At 36.5% G+C, this 22,096-nt stretch overlaps 1 protein-coding gene across 3 annotated transcripts in view; it reads left to right on the plus strand.

Annotated features, from left to right (window-relative positions):
• Positions 1 to 22,096, plus strand: part of IL1RAPL1 (interleukin 1 receptor accessory protein like 1) — a 735,754-nt gene that overhangs the window by 383,417 nt on the left and 330,241 nt on the right. For all 3 annotated transcript variants that reach the window (XM_061453322.1, XM_061453320.1, XM_061453321.1), the window contains one exon: positions 18,539 to 18,818. In XM_061453322.1, the coding sequence (XP_061309306.1) occupies positions 18,679 to 18,818 (140 nt within the window). In that variant the 5' untranslated portion in view covers positions 18,539 to 18,678. The remainder of the gene's footprint in view (positions 1 to 18,538; positions 18,819 to 22,096) is intronic.

Raw genomic sequence — 22,096 nt, forward strand, 5'->3', positions numbered from 1 at the left:
GGTGACCAGGTACTAGCTCAAATAAAACACAGAGGTGTTTTTGTGACATAGGCACAGCTGAAAAGTATCAGCACGTGCTCTTGTTTGACCTTTACAACAAAAAAGAGAAACAAAATCAATTACGGTGGTTAAACACTCCCCTAAAAAGCATTTTAAATTTGGAACTTTTTAAGACTAGGTTATATTTGTGAAAAATCATTTTATTTGTGTTATTAAGGTAATGCCAGTGCAGTAAGACTCCTGGGGGAAAAAATATTCAATAGGGAATTACTTTCAAATGTTCATCTGTAAATCACCTGGCACATACTTATCTTTTGAAGAGTTGCCGCATTGTTTGCAGTGTAATTTTAGTCATTGAAGGATGAAATGGGAGAATTTTAATGCTGCTTTAAGTGCGAATCTCAATATGGCATTAAATGTGGTGTTGCTATTGATACCTCTAATAAAGCTGACAAAAGCTGCTTGGACAAGGTGGATGAATCAATCATTTCAAGCACAATGAGCTTTTCCCCCACTTTTTTAGCAGTGTTTTCTTAGACTTTGTGAGAATCCTGTGGATTTTTCATGACTGTGATTAAAACTAATAGTACAAAATGAGGCACAGTTTAAATATAATAGGAGGAAGAAAAATGGACAAAAGCAAGGAGGTAGTTGTTATGTATGTATTTGCATAATTATAATCCAAGTCATAAACCACATGCATGTGTGTGAATCAGCACCAAGAAAGGAAAAGTTCATATACAAGTAGGTGTTTTCCATTTCATGATCTTGTTTTGGTTTTGTAGTGGTTTTGGTTTGGGGTTTTTTTGACTTTTTTAATTTCTGAAGCTCAGACCTAGTGATTGGGGATTTTGTCTGCATGTTTGTTTGTTTCTCTCAGAAGAGTTTTCCTTCTTCCTTTTTGAACAAGGGGGAGAAGAGGCCTTCTCTGAATTTCAGAAGTAAACAGAATAGAAAAAAATATGCTAGCTTTAATGTTCTTTGTTAGCAGATTAGAAGCATTCTTAACACTCTTTAAGCTATGTCATACATATACTTACACTTACACAAACACAATGAGTATATATGCCAGAGAAAAAATACAGTATTCTAACATCCACCTGCAAATTTAACGTGTTTGAAACCTTAAAATGAATTAATTTTTCCATGCAGTTCCTTCTGTTTCCTAATGAGGTCTGTAAGACATGATAAGTCTGCTGCATAGAATTTTTCTGAGCATATAATTACATAAAGCTCACAGGGAAAAAAAGAGCTCTGTTATGAAAGTATGGACAACTCATGTGGATATAACGAGTTTTATTGCTGCAACAACCAGTCTTTCTCAGGTAGGGATTAGTTCCTCTGTATGCTTCCTGACTAAATAATTACTGATGTCTAAAGCATTAAAAGACTTTGAGAGCCTTCATGCTGCATGATGCTGGCTCATTTGTGCCTATTCCGACAAAAGCTTCAGAAAATGGGACTCCTCACTGACATATGGGAAAGTATATGGTATGGGTTTCAGTAAGCCAAATACGACAGAGGAAGACAGAGGAAGATGGCCTTCTGCCTATCACACTGAAACTGCAGGTGTTATTAACAAACATGCTCCCTTGGTTTGTATGCTTTATCACACCAGATCTGCTTTACAGCTTCTTAGCTGCTTGAAATGGTAGAAGGGATGGTGGAAAAGCAGGAAAGAAAAAGATCAGGAGAGTTTGTCAGGTGTCAGTTCTGAAGATGTTTGACATCTGAATATCCCTCTGCATGTAGGAAGTCTTATTAACTTTAGCCATTCAAATTCTTCAAAATAAGCTTTTGTGTAAGTATTTCAGGATCTAATGTTTTAATACCTAAAGAAGACCTGCCAAAACTATGGCAGTTAGCACAAAATGGCACTTGCTGACAACTGTATGTTCATCTCTTCCTTGTCAGGTTCAAATCCCACTGGGAGAGAGGCCTTAGCAAATCCTAAAAATGGCAAAGCCAGACTACAAACATTAGCTAAAGTGCATATAACTAAAAACAGAACTCAGTAAGAAGAAATACACTTTTGAGTGAACTGAAAGAAATTTGCATAGGAAAATAGAAATGAAAACCACGCATTTTGTATACCTCCGGAACTCTTAACTACCAGCATAGTGCAGTTGGAACCAACTGGTTTTTACCCTACATGAATATCACCATTGCATAATGCCTCATCTAATATTTGGAATAACTTTTTAGGACATGTGGGAAAGAAGCAAGATCAGAATTATTTGAAGAAACAGATTACCTCTTTTCCTTAGATACTCTCTTAGTACCCTCTGAGAATACTGGCATATATATACAGAACTTGATCTGATGCCTGGGAGAAGAAAAATGACACTTTCATGTAGACTGATATACATCATACACAGCATTGACTTGCAGGAGTGCATGTTTCCTTTTTCCTTTCTGTTTTTTGTTGTTGTTGTTTTATTTTTTTTAAATTTAATAGGAGAGGTAGTGCTTTTTAAAAATAAATCAGAAGGGGGGAAACCATGGTTTTGACAGCTTGTCATGTGAAATTATGAAAATTAAGCTAATCATTCCTGTGTAAAAAGGGAACATAATAGAGATAAAAGCTCACAAAGTTATTTTCATTATCCTTCACTATATCTACATGTCCATTTTGGTGAAATGGATCTTCAGGCATCATGACTTGTCTAATAAAGATAGAAAAATGCATTTACGTGCAGATTAAATTAAAAGCTAAGCAGCTGTTGGCAACTCAATCAAAAGGTAGAAATATTAATTTGCAAAATCTTCCATTTCCCTCAGAAATCTCTTAGCTTCTTCTTTATTTTTAGATGATGTTTCATTACCATATGTTTGCTATATAACTTTTTAAATACTAACATTTTAGATTTTAATTTACATGTCTTTTAACTGTGTTGAAAAATTTTTTTACTATTACATTATGTAGTCACCCTTTCAGTAGGGCTTAGTTCATAAAGGAATTAATAATTCCACATGTTTGAATGCCTTGGTGGGACGAGATATTCAAAGAGGTCTTTAAAAATGCTTTCTACAAGAGATCTTAGGGATATTTCAGGCTGGAAACAAAATATATGGTATATAACTATTATATAGTTCTTAAAACTGTTTTCTACTTCTCTGTCAAGATATTTATTTGTATCATAATAGGAATTATTTGATATTCTAATAAAAAATTTTAATTGCAGGCAAAATTTAGGAACTGTATTGTGCTATGTTGAATAACCAGGGGAAAGGGAGCCTCACATTCCCCCCCCCCCCCCCCTGCCCCAAGCATAAGAATCCCTTAAATGAAAGTCAAAGATGAAGTGAAATTGTCATGCATGAGTTAATTTTCTTGTCAAACTGAAAGTTTTCAATATGCCTGGAAAACAAAAAACAACAGAAAAAACCCTTTATATTTCCAAAACCTTTTTGCAAAAGTGAAACCCCACTTTCATGAGTGTGTCTGGCACTTACTAATTTGCCCTTATCTGACAGTTTTACTCTAGTTTGCTGCAATGGGCTCTTCTCTTTTTTAAACAAATGCATCTTTTAATGCATTTGTCAGCTAGCTCGGCTGTAATTCATCAGTTTTGCTGGTTCTCTCCAGTGACATCAGAACAGGCAAAATGTAAGACAGCAGAGAAAAGATGTATACCTGGTGTCTCTGTAACAGATTAAACACAAAATCTGAATGTCCTTTTTCCCACTAAACAGAAGCCACATTTCAATACAAACAGGACAGTCCTGTCAAAAGCAGTGTGCTGAGAGGGAAGGAAAAAGGCATTTCTTTATAGGCCAACTGGTTCCTTGTGCTGTCCATATGCAGGCAGTCAAGTGACTCCGGACAGTGTTGAGCCAGGGAACTAATCAATAGAGGAGGAGCTTTCCAATGAAAGGAGAGCAAGAACTTTTACTGCAAAAGGCAAGCTCAGAGACTGGTAATACAATTTTGTGGAGGAGTCTTTATTTTAAAACCTTGATTTGCCATGAATAACAACGTATGGACATTTTGTCACAAATGAAAGAGAAAAAAATTCAAGGCTAGTAAGCATTTTATTTCAAGTGCTGATTATTTACATTAAAGTCTATTTTGTTGTGCAGTATTATAAAATATAATAAGTTTTAAAGGAAAAGTAAAAATATTTTTTAATTCAATGTTTAATAATGTGTGCTTGCTTTCTTTTCCAACTTCATTTCAAAAACTAGTTTTTATTAAGATGACCCAGTTTTGCTGTAACCCTGATTTCAGTGAATTGAACAAATAATTCTGGTGAAGTTTCTGCAGTTATCTCTTCTATAAAAATCTGAAGTCATAGAGATAGTGTGAGATGCTGAATAGTAAAAGAAGAAGCTCTCAGGTTTCTAATCCCACTTTTATGTGAGGGTTTGAATGCATAAATTGAATAAAATGTACTTTGAAAAGTGACCTGACTAAAATGTGGTTATATACATGCGTACATAATGTAAATCTGAACTGTGTGATTACTGTGATTTTTGAGATTAAAAATAGCAGGCATCTAGAATATGAAAGAGAAATCCAGGAAGATATTGTGTTAACAATATAATAGAGATTCAATCAAAGAAGTGTGAAACGGAAGGATTTTAATCCTGCTTTCAGCAGAAATCTCAATTTGGCCTTAACTATGAAGTTATTAATAAAATTTTTGTAATAATAAAAGGTCATATCATCTAGAGTTCATATATAATCATGTAAAGTGTTCTGAATTAATTATGGGACCTGGATTTTAATTTTCATCATTCATTTATTGCAACTAAAAATAGCTTTTCCTTCTTTCTTCTGTCACCATTTACAAAATTGCTTCTGAGGAAAGAAAAAACAAAATTCCTGAGGATGAAGGCTGTGGGAATCTTGGGATTAATACTTAGGTGCCTCAATTCCGTTTATTTGCTCTATTATGTGTGTAAAATAATACACTATATGCCATGCCATATATTAAGGCTTAATTCCATCAGATTTCACTTGTACTACACAGGGGATGTGTTGTAGTTTTGGTTTTATTTCCTTGCCTAGCCTTCTTGGTTAATGACATAGTAAAGGACTAATTTGAAACTGCCATTTCAGGAGGCATGTAATCTTACCTTAGATTTCCATGTTCTGCCTTGCTAATTGTAGCTCTGTGCATCATAATATGATTTTTTTCTAGATAAACTTTCAAAATAAGTACTTAAAAAATATTCTGATCTTAATTTCAGAGGTTAGCTGAAATATTTGTTTCAAAGTGTTCTACATCAGGGTCATTCATATGAATCAGGTCTTTTCTGTAAAGATACAGTCTTTTTATTCATGCAGGTGGAAAGCTTTGTTTACTTTGTTTGGGTAAGCCACAAACAAAATTAAACCTGTTCCTCAGGTACATTTATTGCCATTAAAAAGCAAGCCTTAGACAATGGTGGTAGTTAAATTGCTGATGACCAGTATAAGAGCTAAGTTTACTCACAAACTGCAACAGAGAAGTGTAGCTCAGCTGGAGACAATTTTACTCTCAAAGACAAGTTTTCCTTGATGTTAAGAAGACTGTATAGATGAGAAACTTGATAAATATTATTTCTTAGTGTTTACAAACCCAACCATTAAATGAGACTCAAGCATCAAATGGGAGACACGTATGACTTCTGCTTGGCTAGTGTGCCAAAAAATACCAGGTGAACAGCCATCCTGAGCTACTGGAGTGGCACTAATTTATTACTATAAAATGGAACAATGAATGGTGTTAGTCACAAAACCCTGGGGGTTGTGTCAAAGAATGAATGAGGAGTTGTCGTGGTTTAAACCCAGTCAGGTAACTTGTTCACTCACTCCCAGTGAGTGGTGCCGAGCTGACAACAATCGAGGTCCGTGTCCCCCCCCCGCACCGGGGTTCTCCCCCACTCCCGGAGGAACGGGGAGGAGGATCGAAAGAGTGCAGCTCCCATGGGTTGAGACAAGAACAGTCCAGCAACCAATGTACACAAATCACCACCGCAACTATCAACTACAACAATGATAAGGGAAAATAACAAGGGAAGAGAATATGATACCACCGGCCAAGAAGACGAGTTCCACCCGGAAGCCCGTGTCCTTCCGGGTAACTCCCAGTCACCCCCCACCCCGGTCATGACGTGCTGTGGTATGGAATACCTCCCTGGCTAGCCCGAGTCAGGCGCCCCATCTCTGCTTCCTCCCTGCTTCCCCTCCTCCCTGGCAGAGCATGAGCCTCACAAAGTCCTTGGTCAGGGTAAACATCACTTAGCAACAACTGAAAACATCGACTTCACCAACACTGTTCTCAGGCTGGAAGTCAAAACACAGCACTGCACCAGCTAGCACAAAGGAAAAAAAAAAAACAAAAAAAAACAAAAAAAAAAAAACATGACTGCTACTGCTGAACCCAGGACAGGAGTTGATGTAACTTTTCTGACTGTTTTCAGAGACCTAACTGATCTTTGAAGGGAAAGAAGAAATTATGCTTACACTGCCAGTTGTGAGCTTTGCAGCTCTCCAGACTGGAAGCTGTGCAGTCTCATTAGCACAGAGTTGCTCCCAACCTGAAGTACAAAACTTAACAGCTTGTGCACAATACTGTGGTAATATTGGGCTGTTTCATATCCAGTCAACTCAAGCCAGGCTAAAATGAGCCAAAGTCACCCTGCGTTATAAACCTATGTAATTTGTTTCTTTAAATCAAAATAGATACAAATAGTTACTCAGAAAAAAAAAGAAAAAAAAAACACCACAAAAAAACTCCAAACAAACGAAAAAAACCCTACCCATGTATATGTCGGTTGTTTATTTTCTGGATCCTTAGAGAGTCTTAGTAGACTATCACTCTCCTGCTCTATTATCCACATTTCAGGTGTTTGACCTGGTGTCCATTGAAGAAACTAGGATGTCCCAAGTATTTTCATCCAAGGGCATAAGAACTGTGGGAAGTGTAACAAAATAAGTAACCTGATTATAAAAAATGGCGAAATTTCCTCCCCATGTTCAAATTTCTAGAAATTCAGAAGCAAATGCTGCAATTTTAGGCTCTTCTATATCTTATATTTTTTTGACCAGAAATTGCAATCATCTCCAGAAGAAAAAAAAGAGACCTTAAGCGTAACACATGAAAAAGCACTCAAACACATTCATGCATAAACTTAGTGTTGGAACCTTTTCTAAACGGATGTATATTATTTGTGCCAGAGGAGGAAATTTGGGGAGATAATAGGAACTCTTCCAGGAGCTTCACTTGTTAGTTGTTGCTTTTATATGAAAAAGAGTTGGAGGTTGAGGAGAAACAAAATACAACAAACAAAACAAAACAACAAGGAGCAATATGAGCACTGTTTGTTCATAAACATGAGAAACTTATATTAACTAAGTTGTTTTTTCTTATGTCCTCCCTGCCTTTCAGTATTATACGGTATTATACAGTCCAGATCCTCTCTAATACTTTTAGTATACTAATTTTTTTTTCCACTTACTTCCCCTTAGTTTTGTTTCTTTTTGTTTGGGAGGGAAAAGGAGGTAGACGGTTTCTTTTTTTCTGACGAAAAAGGTCCCTTGTCCCTTTTTCCTTTCATTCCAGACATAAATGCAAATTGATCTTTGGCTGTATGGATGATGATATTTGTCTATTTGCCTACTTTAGTAATGTCTCCTCTCTTCTGGCATAAATCTGAGCCTATGTTTGAACATGGATATGTTGCCTACCTATGGTATTAGCAGCAGGCAATGACGCCAGTGACCCTCTAATTGCACAGCTCCAGTTTGCACTCAGATTTAAGTTTTATCAGTATTCCTTACCCTGTGCAGCAAAAATTATAAAAAAATTATGCATTTAAGTATGTGTATATGTGCAGAGGAGGACAGTGAGGATAGGTAGAAGGTGAGTTAGTTAATAAATTGAACAATCCCTGAAGAAATTTTAAGTTACTGCAGATCAAAATATATTTCAGCTCTGTGACCTTATCTTGAAAAATACCGTTGCCTCTGTGCATTTGAAGTAGCAAAAATGCTGCACAGAGGTCAAATAGAGTGAAACATCACTCAATGAAAGTAAATCTCAGTTGAATAGTTGGGTTATAAGGTGCTTTGGCAACTATTTCCAATTTCATTGAATTTCTTTATAAAAATGTTCATTTCTTCAGTGACTGGAAAGGGATAGTACAGGTTTGTAGGCCAATTCTTTAACTTGAAACATAGACATTTCCATTTAATTATTTTAGTAGTGGATTTTTGAACATGTTCAAAAACAATTGTTCACTTACTAAAAGTAGCTCAGTTTTCCATGTAGCTCAACTATGACCGTATGCTACAAGTATTTAACTGAAGGTATAGAGAGTAAATTTGTTGTGATGTTTATCCAGTGCAGTCATACCTAGTACCTACTCTGGACTAAGAAAACATATTCATCTTTATTCAGGCATGTGAGTACTAGGCTTAACTGAAAGCGTAGTGTATTATAATTAATTTTGTTTATTAATTTGGTTTACATTTCACAAGAAAAATAGTTCTTCCTTTAAGGAAGAAAAAAAGATGGGGGAGGGGGTAAGGGGAGGGAGGAGGGTGGATGAGAATAGCACTACCATCCTATAATTCCTAGTCCCATGTGTCTTGTATGCGAGGCTTCTTTGGATGATATATCACATCATCCATCTGATGGCTAAGAAAGTGCAGACTAATGTCTCATAGAAAACAGTTGCAGGTCAGGTAATGAACCTTTCTAGTTCGTGGAAGGGAATGAACCATGAGAGTCAATTTATTCGAAGCAAAGGGGCAGCATTTTAAAATTGGAGTTGTAATTTGTGCTCTGGAAAGCATTTTAAAGGAAAATACAAGATTTAAGTCCATGTAAAAAATTAAAACATAGGGATTTTGGTTTTGCCTGTTGATGAAATTAATTATTATGAACACCATAAACAAAAAGATCCCACAGACAACCTGAAATTTATCTCTTGATGCCAACTTTATGAATTTAGTCTCAGTTTTGGCACATGAATTAGTATATGCAGAACTTTACTCTTTAAAGATACCTGTGCTTTTCACCCGATGTTCTGTCTGTGGTTGGTTATCACCCTATTCCAGCAACTGCTGTCCCTTCTCCCAGCCAAATTGTTACACCAAGAAAGAAAAACCCTTTTTTTTTGTCCTGTTGATGATTAGCAACAAATATAGGAAGTAAATGAGTACCACATAAATATTGTACAAATGTTGATTGTGTAGGTTAAACATTTTGATGTGCTACTTTTGGCTGAGATAGAGTTCATTTTCTTCATAGTAGCTAGTATGGGGCTATTGAAACAATTCTTGAAGTAAATCCACAGAATTTTTTTTTTTTTTTTGTATTTTTTACCTTGGAAGTTGTGATTTGGATGTCCAAAGTCCACATCCCTTCTGCTGTGCAACTTGCATGTTGAACTCTATGTCTAGTAGTGTAATTTGGTTTTCGTCATTCATTAAGAGGTTTTATCGCTGCAAGGATTTTGTATGAGCTGATGGCTAAGAAGTGTGGCTGATCTGAACCATCTGACCTCACCATGAGGCACTATAGGAAAAAGCAGTTCCATGATCAAATAAATATTCTGTATCTCTTTGTTAAACTCAAATGAAAAATTTATTTTATATCAAAAAAATGTCAGTTGAAGTTGACAAATTATTCTCATTGAAAATACTCTCAGTATTCAATTCCAAAAAAATTTTTATCATATTTATTGAGTCAGGATGCAAAAAGTGTATTTGAATATAAGAATGTATTTTGTTGGCTTTATCTAAGAGGTCTTAATTTTGGTTTGGATGTATTCTAGGATTTAACATAAGGAGAGAAAGGGAAATTCTCTGATGTTTTGATTTTGTGCTTGAAATTCATTGCAGCTAGGCACATCAGTGTGCTTTCCTGATCAAGAAAGGTGCTTGAGGAGGCTTTATATCTGAGTCTTGTGGAACTTGGATTCCTGGCTCAATTAAATTCATTCTATTTCTTTATATTTGCTTCAACCAAAACATTCATGCTAAGGTTTAAAGTATGCTTTGTTGAAAGAAGCAAAGTTTTCTTCACAAACTCAAGTAGTAATGATTTTCATTTCCTTTGCCTAATGAGATTAAAGTTCTGAACTACTGTATTATGCTGGTGACCTCTTTCTCTTTGGCAAGCTGTGTCAAGTGTGGCAAGCATGTGGCATATGGGAACAGAAGAAATGTCAAAGTGGGGAGCAAAGATTTAAAAAATTTTATATCATTCGTAAGCTTTAGCTTCTAGACCTAATATGAATTAAAAAAAAAAAAAAAGGAAGGAAAATGCCAGATGCCACAATGGTACGGGTTCTTCTAAAACAGAAAAAAAAAGTGTACAAACAGATTTATATTGACTTTTTATAATCCATTGAGTGCAGGTTTACTGTAGCTAATATTTTCTCTTTAAAGTTCAGTTAATATTGTTGTTCTTTTCTAAGTCTTTTATGGGGTTCCTACTGGCTTTAAACTACTGTGTTTTTCTGTTTGGTAACATCTTCAGGAAAAGAGCATGTATCATAAAAATTTTCTAAAATAATTCATTTCTATTTCATAAGCAAATATATTCTTTCTTTAGCAGTCTGATTCTAAATTACCCAATGTTAACACAATTTTTTTTTTTTTTTTTTTCTTTTCAGGCTGTTATATTCCAATTTTGGTAGTTATTAAATAACTACCAAATAATATTTGGTATTAAATAAAATTATAGTATTTTTATATAAAAGAAGATAGATATACTTAATTTAACAAATTTTAAACTGACAGTGGCTACATTTCTTGTTTTTGCTGGTATGCATTTTCTAATTCATGGCACTGGGTGCTGCATTGTGTGCTGGTAGTAAGCTTCAGAGTAAAGTCAAGAATTTATTTTTCAGTTGAGCCATTTGCACAAAAACTGGGCTCTTGGAAATAAAAAGAAATGCAAAAGAGAAGGAAAATATGTCACTTTCTGAACCTAGGATGATCGTATACATGTACACAAATTAGTGAACCAAAACTTTAGCAATATTTGTTATCAGTGTATACTTTTTACTATTTTTAAGTTATGTAATTGCACAACATAGAACAGGTTTTTCTCAGTTAGGAAGGACTACTATGCTGTAAAACTAAATGTGTAACCTGCTGCAGAAACAGCTACACAGACAGAGTAGTTTGTAGTTTTTTTCCTATCTTTCATCATTGTTTAGCCCTGCCAGTAAGGCAATGAAAATCCTCATCTGACCTGTCCTGTGTCAAAAATCTCCTGTCTGCTAATGCAGTGTTGTGCATTGCCAGGCTATACATTGGTGCCAAGACAGACATCACCAGGCCATAAAGCCCTTCCAGACCTCTCTTCCTCCATGATGACTTCCCTCCTTCTGGCCAGGCTCAGCCTTTGGAGCTACCTCTGCTCCACTTACCTGCCCAAGAACAGCTATAGGAAGAAGACATTCTCTCCTCAAGTGTTAAAAATGTTTCTGGAGTGTCTCAAAACCACCGATGACTACCAAAACCTTACTTAATAGATTTCATATGGCACCATATGTTTGTATTAACCTACTGATATAAGTATTGACATCATATCCCTGTCCAAGAACACACACAGTTAATCCACTTGAAGTGGTGATGTGCACTGAAGATTATTTTAAAATTCCTGTCAACTTTGGGAGAAATAAAGAACTTGGTCATCTTGAGTAAAGAAAAACAAAAGCCTTCCTAGAACTGCTTTAAACTCTTAAATGTTATACTGTTGTCGTGGTTTAAACCCAGTCAGCCATAAATCAGCCACACAGTCTCACTCTCACTCCCCCCCCTTTTCTTCCCGCAACTCCCGGAGAGATGGGAAGGAGAATCAAAAGAATGTAACTCCCACGGGTTGAGATAAGAACAGTCCAGTAACTCGGGTATAACACAAATCACTACTGCTACCACCAATAATAATAATGATAAAGGAAATAACAAGGGAAGAGAATACAATACCACCCGCCAACCGATAATACCCAGCACGACCAAGCACCGACCTAGTCCAACCCTGCAGTGAACTAGCCCTTCTGGGTAACTCTCAGTTACATCCTGGGCATGACGTGCTGTGGTATGGAATACCTCTTTGATCAGTTTGGGTCAGGTGTCCTGTCTCTGCTTCCTCCTGGCTTCCCCTCCTCCCTAGCAGAGCATGAGACTCACATAGTCCTTGGTCAGTCTAAACATTTGAGCAGTAACTAAAAATGTCGGCGTTATCAGTGCTGTTCCCAGGCCGAAAGTCAAAAACACAGCGCTGCACCAGCTACTAAGAAGGAGAAAAAATGACTGCTACTGCTGAACCCAGGACAACTGTGTTTTAACTTCTGTTTAATTGCATGTAGGACTGTCTGTAGGCAATAAATAGTCATCAAAATCACTAGGAATTGTATACAATTAACATATACTTTGACAAAGAACATTGATCCAAAATCAGCTTCAGTATATTATCTCTCTCCAACATTTCCAACAGTGAAAGTAATGTAGAACAGGTTAATAAACAGAAATATGTGCTTATTTTTAATGTATTCTATTGCTGTCAACCTCATAGCCTAGGTATATGTGATATATAGTTAGAAATTATAATTTTTGAAACTAAAGTAAAAAATTGATCCTTTGAGTCAAAGTCTGTTAGAAATAGTGTTTCTTTAGCTGTCGGCTCTTCTGAAACACTCACTGCAATTCTTTTAATTTCTGCAGTTTTAGTCACATAGTCATGATAATGCAGCTTAAGAAATTTCTACCAGCTAAGTCACAGCAACAAGGTGTTTGCGCTTTCCTATGCACGTGTCGTAATTTGATTAATTTTAATCCTGTTGTATTGTGAACTAATCTTCTGAATTTTCTCATATTACATTATACTGCCATGTCTGTGCTGTTATTGTAAATGGACAGAATATCTGTGAGTTGAAAATGAGTAATTGAAAGAAGCACTAAAAATGGGTAGGTGTTGGCTTTCAAGGTAGCTGTTGATCAGACACCAGCTGGGCATTAGTCTGCTTTTGGGGGCTGTGAGTGCTTTTGCATCACTTGTTTGTTTTGTTGGTTTTTTTGTTTGTTTTGGTTTGTTTGTTTTTTTTTTTTTTTGTGGGGGGGGTTTGGTGTGTTTTTTTTTTTTCCCTCTGTTTCCTTCACTTTAAACTATCCTTATTCCAATTAATTAATTTTCTAACTTTCCCTTTTCCTGTTCTCTCCCCTGTCCTATTGTGTGTGGAGCTTAATGATTGAGAAGTTGTGTGGGTGCTTGGCTGCTGGATGGGATCAACACACCAGAACGTGATAGGTCAGCAAGGACTAGGCTACCTTTAAATGTGTCTTTACTAAGCCTTCTATTTTATGTGATATGCTGAACTAGAAAAGAAGGGGTTGAAAGAGGCAAGAGAGACTGAATGAGCGTTGAGGAAGAATTCTTTGCTTAGAGTAGAAACAGGAAGTTCAGCATGAATTTGTTCTTTTGGTTGCTCTGTCTTGCATGGTATAATAATGATCTCATTATTAAGACAGTGATATAGTGTGGTTTATTTCATAGCCTGAAATCACACAAAGAAATAACTGAGTGAACGATATTTGTCCTGGACCCTGTATTGTGCTATTATGTGTAGCACTAGCTGGCAGCCTATTAAAATAGAGATCAGGGACTATTAGCATTTATATGGAGGCTGCTCTGGAATTTCAAAGCTGTTGAATTATTCAAGTATTTACCAATTTATAAAATAGAAGATGATTGACTGCTTGATGATGTGATGATAGAAATAAAAAAGTTGAAAAGTCTTGAGTGTGTTTTTTTTTCCCCACAGTTGTTTTGAACCAGCGTATATGAAAGTCTTGATTGTGTGTCAGTGGCAGCCATAGCTGAGAAGGGAAACATTACGTATTTTCTTTTGTCAATGCCCTGCTTTTACACAAAGAAAATAAAGAAAACACAGTCAAAACAGAAATGAACTACAGTTAGAGTACAGATCCCTCAATCTATTTAATATTAACGAGTCTGAATTAACATTGCTGTCCTCTGTCCCTGTTTATAAATGCAGTAACACAAGTGCTTAACATGCAAATATGAAATACTTTTAAGATACCAATGTCAGTAGAAAAATGTAAAGATCTCTATGAATATTAAAGGCATCATGAATATAATTAGTCTTTGGGTCTTGGAAAATGTTTGTTTACATGCTTCAAGGAATTTGAAAACCATTATTTTAGTTAGGATTCTGATACGTCCAAGTTTTTCTACACTGAAAAATGCACGTGCTCTACACACCACATGCAAAGTGTACATAGGAAGTGTCAGTCACAGTGCACACATACTCTAATCTGTCAGTTTTCACAGTAATATAATTTTTAAGGACACAGCAGTCTATTTTTCTGTCCATAATTTGGTTTTAAGCCTTTGTTTGTACTCTTTAGTTACAGTGGAATAGGAGCATTTTAAGCACAGATAGATAGTTTTCTCCTGAAATGCCACTGTTATCAAAAGTATCACAGAACGGTGTATGTGTCTTATGATGATAATGATGAACTTCTATTATATCTGTCAAAATTGCATTAGCACTTTCTCGTAGATGAAGGCACATTGGCTGAGCAGTAGTATGAGGTATTTCCTGGAAAGATTTTTTAGGGTATTAATGCTACCAGCTGTAATAATACAGTGCTAAGTTAATTGAATGCCAGTGTTGGCAGAGTTTAATTGGTATAATATTTCTGTAAGCAGGAAGAGAAGCATTTTCATGTTCACTTTAATAAAAGAGGATACATGTTTTCTTAACATTATCACTGAATGTAACTGTAATAAATCACAGTATTACAGAATGGTTGAGGTTTGAAGGGACCTCTGGAGGTCATCTGGTCCAAAATCCTGCTCAGGCAGGGCCACCTTGAAATATTTGTCCAATACGATGTCTACCCGACTTCTGAAAATGCCCAAGGATAGAGATTCCACAACCTCCCTAGGAAACCTGTGCCAGTGCTCAGTCATCCTCAAAGTGAAAAAGTGTTTCCCAAAGTGCAGAAGAGCCTACTGTGTTTCTTCTGGTCCTGTCACAGGGCACCAGTGGAAAGAGCCTGCCTCTGTCCTCTTTGCACCCTCCGGCATTTATATTTAAATAAGTGACCCACTCAGCCTTCTGTTCTAGGCTGAACAGCCTTGGCTCTAAACCTGTGCTAATAGCAGAGGTGGTCCAGTCCCATATCCGTCTTCATGGCCTTTTGTTGGACTCGGTCCAGTCTTTCCATGTCTCCCTCATGCTGGGGAGCACAGAACTGAACACTGTTACTCCAGGTGTGGCCTCACTAGTGCTGACTAGAAGAGATCACCTCTCTCAGCCTGATGGCAATAGAATCATAGAACCATAGAATAGTTAGGGTTGGAAAGGACCTTAAGGTCATCAAGTTCCAACACCCCTGCCATGGTCAGGGAAACCTCACACTAAACCATACCACCCAAGGCTCTGTCCAGCTTGGCCTTGAACACCACCAGGGATGGAGCATTCACAGCTTCCCTGGGCAACCCATTCCAGTGCCTCACCAACCTTCCAGTAAGGAACTTCCTCCTTATATCCAATTTAGCTTTCCCTGTTTAAGTTTGAACCTGTTGACCCTTGTCCTATCACTACAGTCACTAATGAAGAGTCCCTCCTCAGCATCCTCATAGGCCCCCTTCAGATACTGGAAGGCTGCTATGAGGTCTCCACGCAGCCTCCTCTTCTCCAGGCTGAACAGCCCCAACTTCCTCACCCTGTCTTCATACAGGAGGTGCTCCAGTCCCCTGATCATCCTCATGGCCCTCCTCTGGACTTGTTCGAAGAGTTCCATGTCCTTTTTATGTTGAGGACACCAGAATTGCACACAGTACTCTAGGTGAGGTCTCACAAGAGCAGAGTAGAGGGGCAGGTTCACCTCCTATGACCTGCTGGTCACGCTTCTTTTGATGCAGCCCAGGATACGATTGGCTTTCTGGGCTGCAAGCGCACACTGCCAGATCATGTTCATTTCCTCATCGACCAACACCCCCAAGTCCTTCTTCACAGGGCTGCTCTGAATCTCTTCTCTGCCCAACCTGTAGCTATGCTTGGGATTGCTCCAACCCAGGTGTTGGGCCTTGCACTTGGCGTGGTTAAACTTCATAAGGTTGGCATCAGCCTACCTCACAAGCGTGTCGAGGTCCCTCTGGATGACATTCCTTCCCTCCAGCGTATCAACCGAACCATATAGTTTGGTGTCATCAGCAAACTTGCTGAGGGCACACTCAATCCCACTGTTCAAATGCCTGGACTATTGCAGGTCAGCATACCTTTGAGTTCCAGTGGCCATACAATGCCTGCATATTCAACATATTGTTAAGATTCTCCTTAAAACTCAGGAACTGAACTTTGATCATTTTCGATATTTTGATACTGTTCTCTCTGGTTTTGCTTGTGAGTATGGACTACCTGTTAGCATGTTTGCCTAAGCTTCCTAAAGTGGACGGCAGATGTTCCTTAGCACTTTTTTAATGAGGCATACCATGCTGAAATATAGTCAAGGATATCTGCTCTGCATAGTTAAGCCTTCATTCAATATGAAGTCTTAAAACAGGGTTCTGCTATATGTTGTCATGGATTCATCAAGCTCCAGGAACTGGAAACCATTAGAACTGAATATCCTGAGAAAGAAAACATGACTAGTAGACTAATATTATAAACAGAAGTGTACTAACTTAATTAGGCAGTAAAAGCGAATATTACAATTTGATAATAAAGTATAATGAAGAAGCTATTACATGGCAACTTATATAATGAAATTAATGCTACTTAGAGGTGCTTGTTAATTCATTTTTGGCATAGGGATTTAGAACCAGAGAGGAATAGAATCATCTCAGAGAGAGAATGCACTTTCAGTAATGTAAAAAAATTAACAGATCAAAGATGTAAATAAATTCTGAAGTAAATGGAAGTTAGTTTCTTAAGTCTTGTGGGGAAGCTAATAGTGTAGCCTTGTCTCCACTCAAAAGTTCTGCAAGGATACATCTATGTCTTATTAGAGCCTTGTAAAGGTTAGTAATTTTTAGGGACTGTTGGGTAGGAAAATTGGAACAGGGACATAATATTGTCCCTTCACAGTATTAAAGTAAATGAAGGAGGAGACAATCTGAAGATAAATATTTTTTCTCTGCATGAATTTCTTTATGTGGCTTCTGTTCGCAATGCAAGATGATTCTAAAGTTTTTAGTCTTTTTTCCTCCATCTTTCAATGTTGTATCATCTTAGGCTATTATTTACACAGAGATAGGTAGAGGTGTTTGTTTCTTTTTTATTTTACAATATATAATAAGTACTGTGGTATTATACAAATGTGAATCTCAGAAATTACTAATTGGCATGCTATTCTCCCAAAGAAGAGCTGAAACATGTCTATGTTTAAAGTGCTAATATTGCTTTATCTTCCACAGTATCTTGAATTCCCCATTAAAGTCAGTATTTAACTAACTATAGGGTGAGAGGCGTTTGATGTGACTTCAGGTTTGCATAAGTTGATCTAAGGTAACTAGCTGTCTAAGCTCTTCTGAAGTTAATAAAAGGAAGTGGTAAATTCAAAGACCAAATACGTGTATGAGCAGTAGATATTAATTTCAAGATGAAATAAAAATGACTGGATTAAGACTGTGATTAGCTAGCTGAGGCTGGACACCAAGTTTTCAAGTGAATTAACCTAATGGTCAATTTCCATGGCTGAAAGTCCTTAAGGAAAAGAAAACATAATCTTTTGTTAAGGAAGCCAGTGTAGAAAGTATCTGTTTTCCTTCTGTTTTGGTATTCTTGTTTTCTAACTTAAAATAGTGGGAAAAAGGGAGGGAGCTTGGGTGTTCTTTTGAGGGTTTTATTTTTTTGCTGGGGTTCAGAAAGTCAAACATAGAATCATAGAATCACAGACATCTAGTATTGCTTTCTGATGAACAGTTATTGTGCGACACTGTTGGTAGTGGCTGACATTATTCAACAGAAGGTCATAAATTCCAAGTCAGATATGCTTAACTTGTTCTTAAACAAGTAATAAAAAATACTGCCATTCATATTCTTGGCAGTATCTTTTTGCACATTTGCTGTGATTGCTCTTAAATGTTCTTTAAATCTAACCTATTTTCACATTTTTTGGCTCAGGTCACAGATCCTTATCCTAATGTCTTCTGAGACTGAGCACCTTCTTTCATGTACATGGTTACCCTGAAGGTATTTTACTGATAAAATTCACAGACACTCCATCTACCACATGTCCTGTGTGTCACACTGATTTCAGTCCAGTATTTTAGAACTGGTCATGCTGGAGCTACACAAAAGAAAAAAAAAATTGCTCAGTTAGCTCAGAAATTAACAACACTTAACACAAAAATCTTAGAATATGTCTATTCTGCATAGACAAGTACATGACATTAATACTGTGATAATGCAGTTAATTTTTTAGAGATCAAGAGTACTGCTAGTCACTCAATGGATCTTTTCGGAAATTCAGTACTTCCCCACAATAAGGGTTGCAGTATGAATAGTGCTATCTGAAGCCTTTGATAATCTCTTGTCATTTTCTCTTCTCTTTTAGCTGATGGATGCACTGATTGGTCTGTGGATTACAAGAAATATCAAGTTCTAGTGGGAGAACCTGTTCGTATAAAATGTGCACTCTTTTATGGATATATTAGAGCTAATTACTCCCTTGCGCAAAGTGCTGGACTTAGTTTGATGTGGTACAAAAGCTCTGGACCTGGGGATTTTGAGGAACCTATAGCTTTTGATGGAACTAGAATGAGCAAAGAAGAAGACTCCATTTGGTTCCGACCAACAATGGTACAAGACAGCGGGCTCTATGCATGTGTGATAAGGTACCATATTTTATATCCTGCATTTTAATTAACCACTATGAAACAAGGGTCTTAATAGTGAGACTTTTGTGCCAATTAAAAATGTTTTCTGAGCATGTCCATATATACTTACAAACATTTTTTTTTACTTTATACATTTTTTCTACTTATTATCTTAAGAAAAGAGTAAGTTTTCAGATAGCAACTACTTATTAAATTGGGATGAAAATAAAAAAAAAGCAACAGAGAGAAAATCTGAAAATTAAGCCTTACAAGCAGTCTTATCTTACAAGTTGTGCTTTACTGAGCAGAAGGTATTGTTAATATCCCATTTTAACAGTTCTGAACTTACAGGTATGGCACAGATAATGCTTTAGGATGTAATTATTTGAAGACAAGACTTCAATATGATACAAAGTTTCTTTTGCTACTAATTCTTCTGTTGAGATATCTGCTGAAATACAGCAATGTAACAAATAACTTAGTCTGGCTATTGCTTCCACTATCTTATTAGGGGTTTATTTATTTGTTTTCCCAAAAAAGTTCTTCTCTCAAACCAGCTTAAAATGCTGTTTGATTGTCACAGTTCTTCTTTTTACAACTAAAGTAATAGTTCTGACCAAAAAAGTACCACTTCAGATCTCATTTCAGTGTAATAGTAAAACATAACTATAGTCTTTGGTTTTGCAGCTGTATTTTCAGGAGGAGAGATCCTAAAATGTAGTCAGCTTGTGTGAATATACTTTGTTTGTAATAAGATACATGATTCATCATTTGTTAAAGAGTAGGCAGTATCTCCTGCTGAATTCATCCATCTTAAAAAAGAACCAAAAGTCATGTAATGGTATGGAAGAAGTTGTCTGTCAGCTCTCATTTTAGCAAAAGTGGAAGAAGAAGAAAATACAGATAAAGTTAATTCCATATAATGCATAATTTAGTCAAGAGTATATCATTTTCTTCCATGCACTAGAGAAAAATGAAGACAAGGCAAATAACTAAAATTACTTGCATATAATTTCAAAACAATAGCATATATTTTTTTCTTTGTCTCTCAAAAGATGTTCACAGGTTAGCTTTTATTGTTTCCTTTAACAGAATTCAAAACAACCAAGTTGTACAGGTAGTAGTAATATGGGCCTTCTATCTTTCATGTCATCATTTAAGTTTGATTGTAACATCTTATTTCAAATTGTACTTCAAATCGCTGTCCTGCAAATGCTTACCTCTGTGCATATAAACAACACACGGGCATCAAAAAATTTAAGCATCTAGATACTAAAGAGATGTACGTGAATTGTTTACCTCTTCAATATCCATTGTTTTCAGGACAGAGAGGAATTTAGCCACCATTAAAATATAGCTAAAACTTTATTTTGTTACACAGGGATAGGTGTCTATTGCTATTTTAGAGACACTTGGCACATTACCAAGACATTTGCAAAGAATGACATATATGGCATTAGATCTGAAGGAAGCTGAATGTGGGATACATTTGGGCAAGCCACATGCCACTGCACATCCACTGTTAGGTAAATAAAATGAGCTTTTTGTGGCTTTTCAGCTAAACCATTTGCTGGGCTCCATCAGACAAACTAACAGCTACAGTAGGAGTTTAGACATAACACACAGGTATATGAATGTAAGTGGGTCGCAGAACTAAAATGCCTTAAGCTGAATCCCAAACTAACTTGCATATTCCTGGCACATACATTGAAATGCACTGGTTGATGTGAAAGTTAAGGAACACATCTCTGTACTCAGAGCTGTCATGAGACTGACATTTTAAAATGTTAAACTTATTTGAAGACTATAAGGTAAGAATGTAATGTGATTGAATTAATTTATAATCTAAATTCTTCTGAAATGCAAATCTAAAATAGTGGTTGAGGGTCCCAAAATTCATCAAACTGACATAAAAGCCATCAGTTCAATAAACAAGGCACTTTTTTGGTAATTAGATTAACATTTCCAAGATTCTGCACAAGTGAGTGTTACAGATGTTCCTTTAGAAAAGGGAAAGAAAAGCTGCAGCTGAGATTCTTTTGTCACATTCTAAGAAGCATCAAATATTAGATGATCTGTGGTGAAGTCTTCCATGACTTTTTCAGAAGGGTTGAATCTGAAAAGGGCATGTGTGCTGTAACCCAGAAAGGTTACAAATAGAGTGGAGAGACTGAAGAGAATCTGCTTCCTGATGACTTCCTGGTGCAGTTATGGTAGGAACAAGTAAAGATGGGCAAAAGGTGCTATGTTTTTAGGATGTCTTTGGGACAATTCAATTGATTCTTGCTTTCCAAAGCAATTAGACTAATACCCCCAGACCAAGACAGATCTAAAGCTTTCCTAGCAGAAACTCCTTCATGGTCCTTGTTCTGATCCTTGCTTCTTTCTCCTCTGCCTTCAGAAATCACCAAAAGGCACCCAACAGTGCCAAAAATGAAAAAGAGGTTGTGTGTTTCCCAGCATACTGAAGATTAAAAAGGTGAAGGCCCTGCCCTTCTTTCTCTTCTCTTCTCCTCAAGCTTTTCCTCTATTTTGATTAAATTATAAAAAAATCCCATGACTTCCACTTTATCTGATAGAAAAAGAAAGGAGAGACATCTTTGTTGGAAGTCTTTGGGCTGGGGCTTTTTTACTTATCAAAGAAGTGTTCATGTGTGCAATAGAAAATTTAGTAAATGTAAGAGAATGACATGATGACAAAATTTAAAAAGTGAAAAATGTTTGGGCTTTAATTCTTATCTATGAGGAGAAATATTTGAAGAAAATTTAGATGCAAATCAGGTGAATTTTGTTTAGATTGGATATAAGGAAGATGCTCTTTACTGTAAGAGTGGTGAGGCACTGGAATGGGTTGCCCAAGGAAGCTGTGAATGCTCCATCCCTGGTGGTGTTCAAGGCCAAGTTGGACAGAGCCTTGGGTGGCATGGTTTAGTGTGAGGTGTCCCTGCCCATGGCAGGGGTGTTGGAACTTGATGATCTTAAGGTCCTTTCCAGCCCTAACTCTTCTGTGATTCTATGAATGTTTGGAAACTTGTTAGAGAGAAAACAAAATCAATCAGTTAAAATAAATAGGTGAAAGTATCAAGGAAAAATAAGTAGACAGTACTTAAATAAAAGTTATCTTTTAATGTAAGTTTTCCAGTATGCCTAACAGTTGTTTCTTTCTTTTTTCCTTTTTTTTTTTCTTTTATTTTGGCAGTCTGGTAAATAATTTTACTGAAATGCATACTCCTAGACAAAAGCACTAGTAAGAGATTTTCAGGTGTGGTGTGCTGTGGGTTTTTTTGTTGTTATTT

Source organism: Pezoporus flaviventris, unplaced genomic scaffold (genome assembly GCF_033815535.1).
Source record: "Pezoporus flaviventris isolate CSIRO_AGI_PZ_B2104156 unplaced genomic scaffold, CSIRO_AGI_Pfla_v1 ptg000015l, whole genome shotgun sequence".
Classification (NCBI taxonomy): domain Eukaryota; kingdom Metazoa; phylum Chordata; class Aves; order Psittaciformes; family Psittacidae; genus Pezoporus; species Pezoporus flaviventris.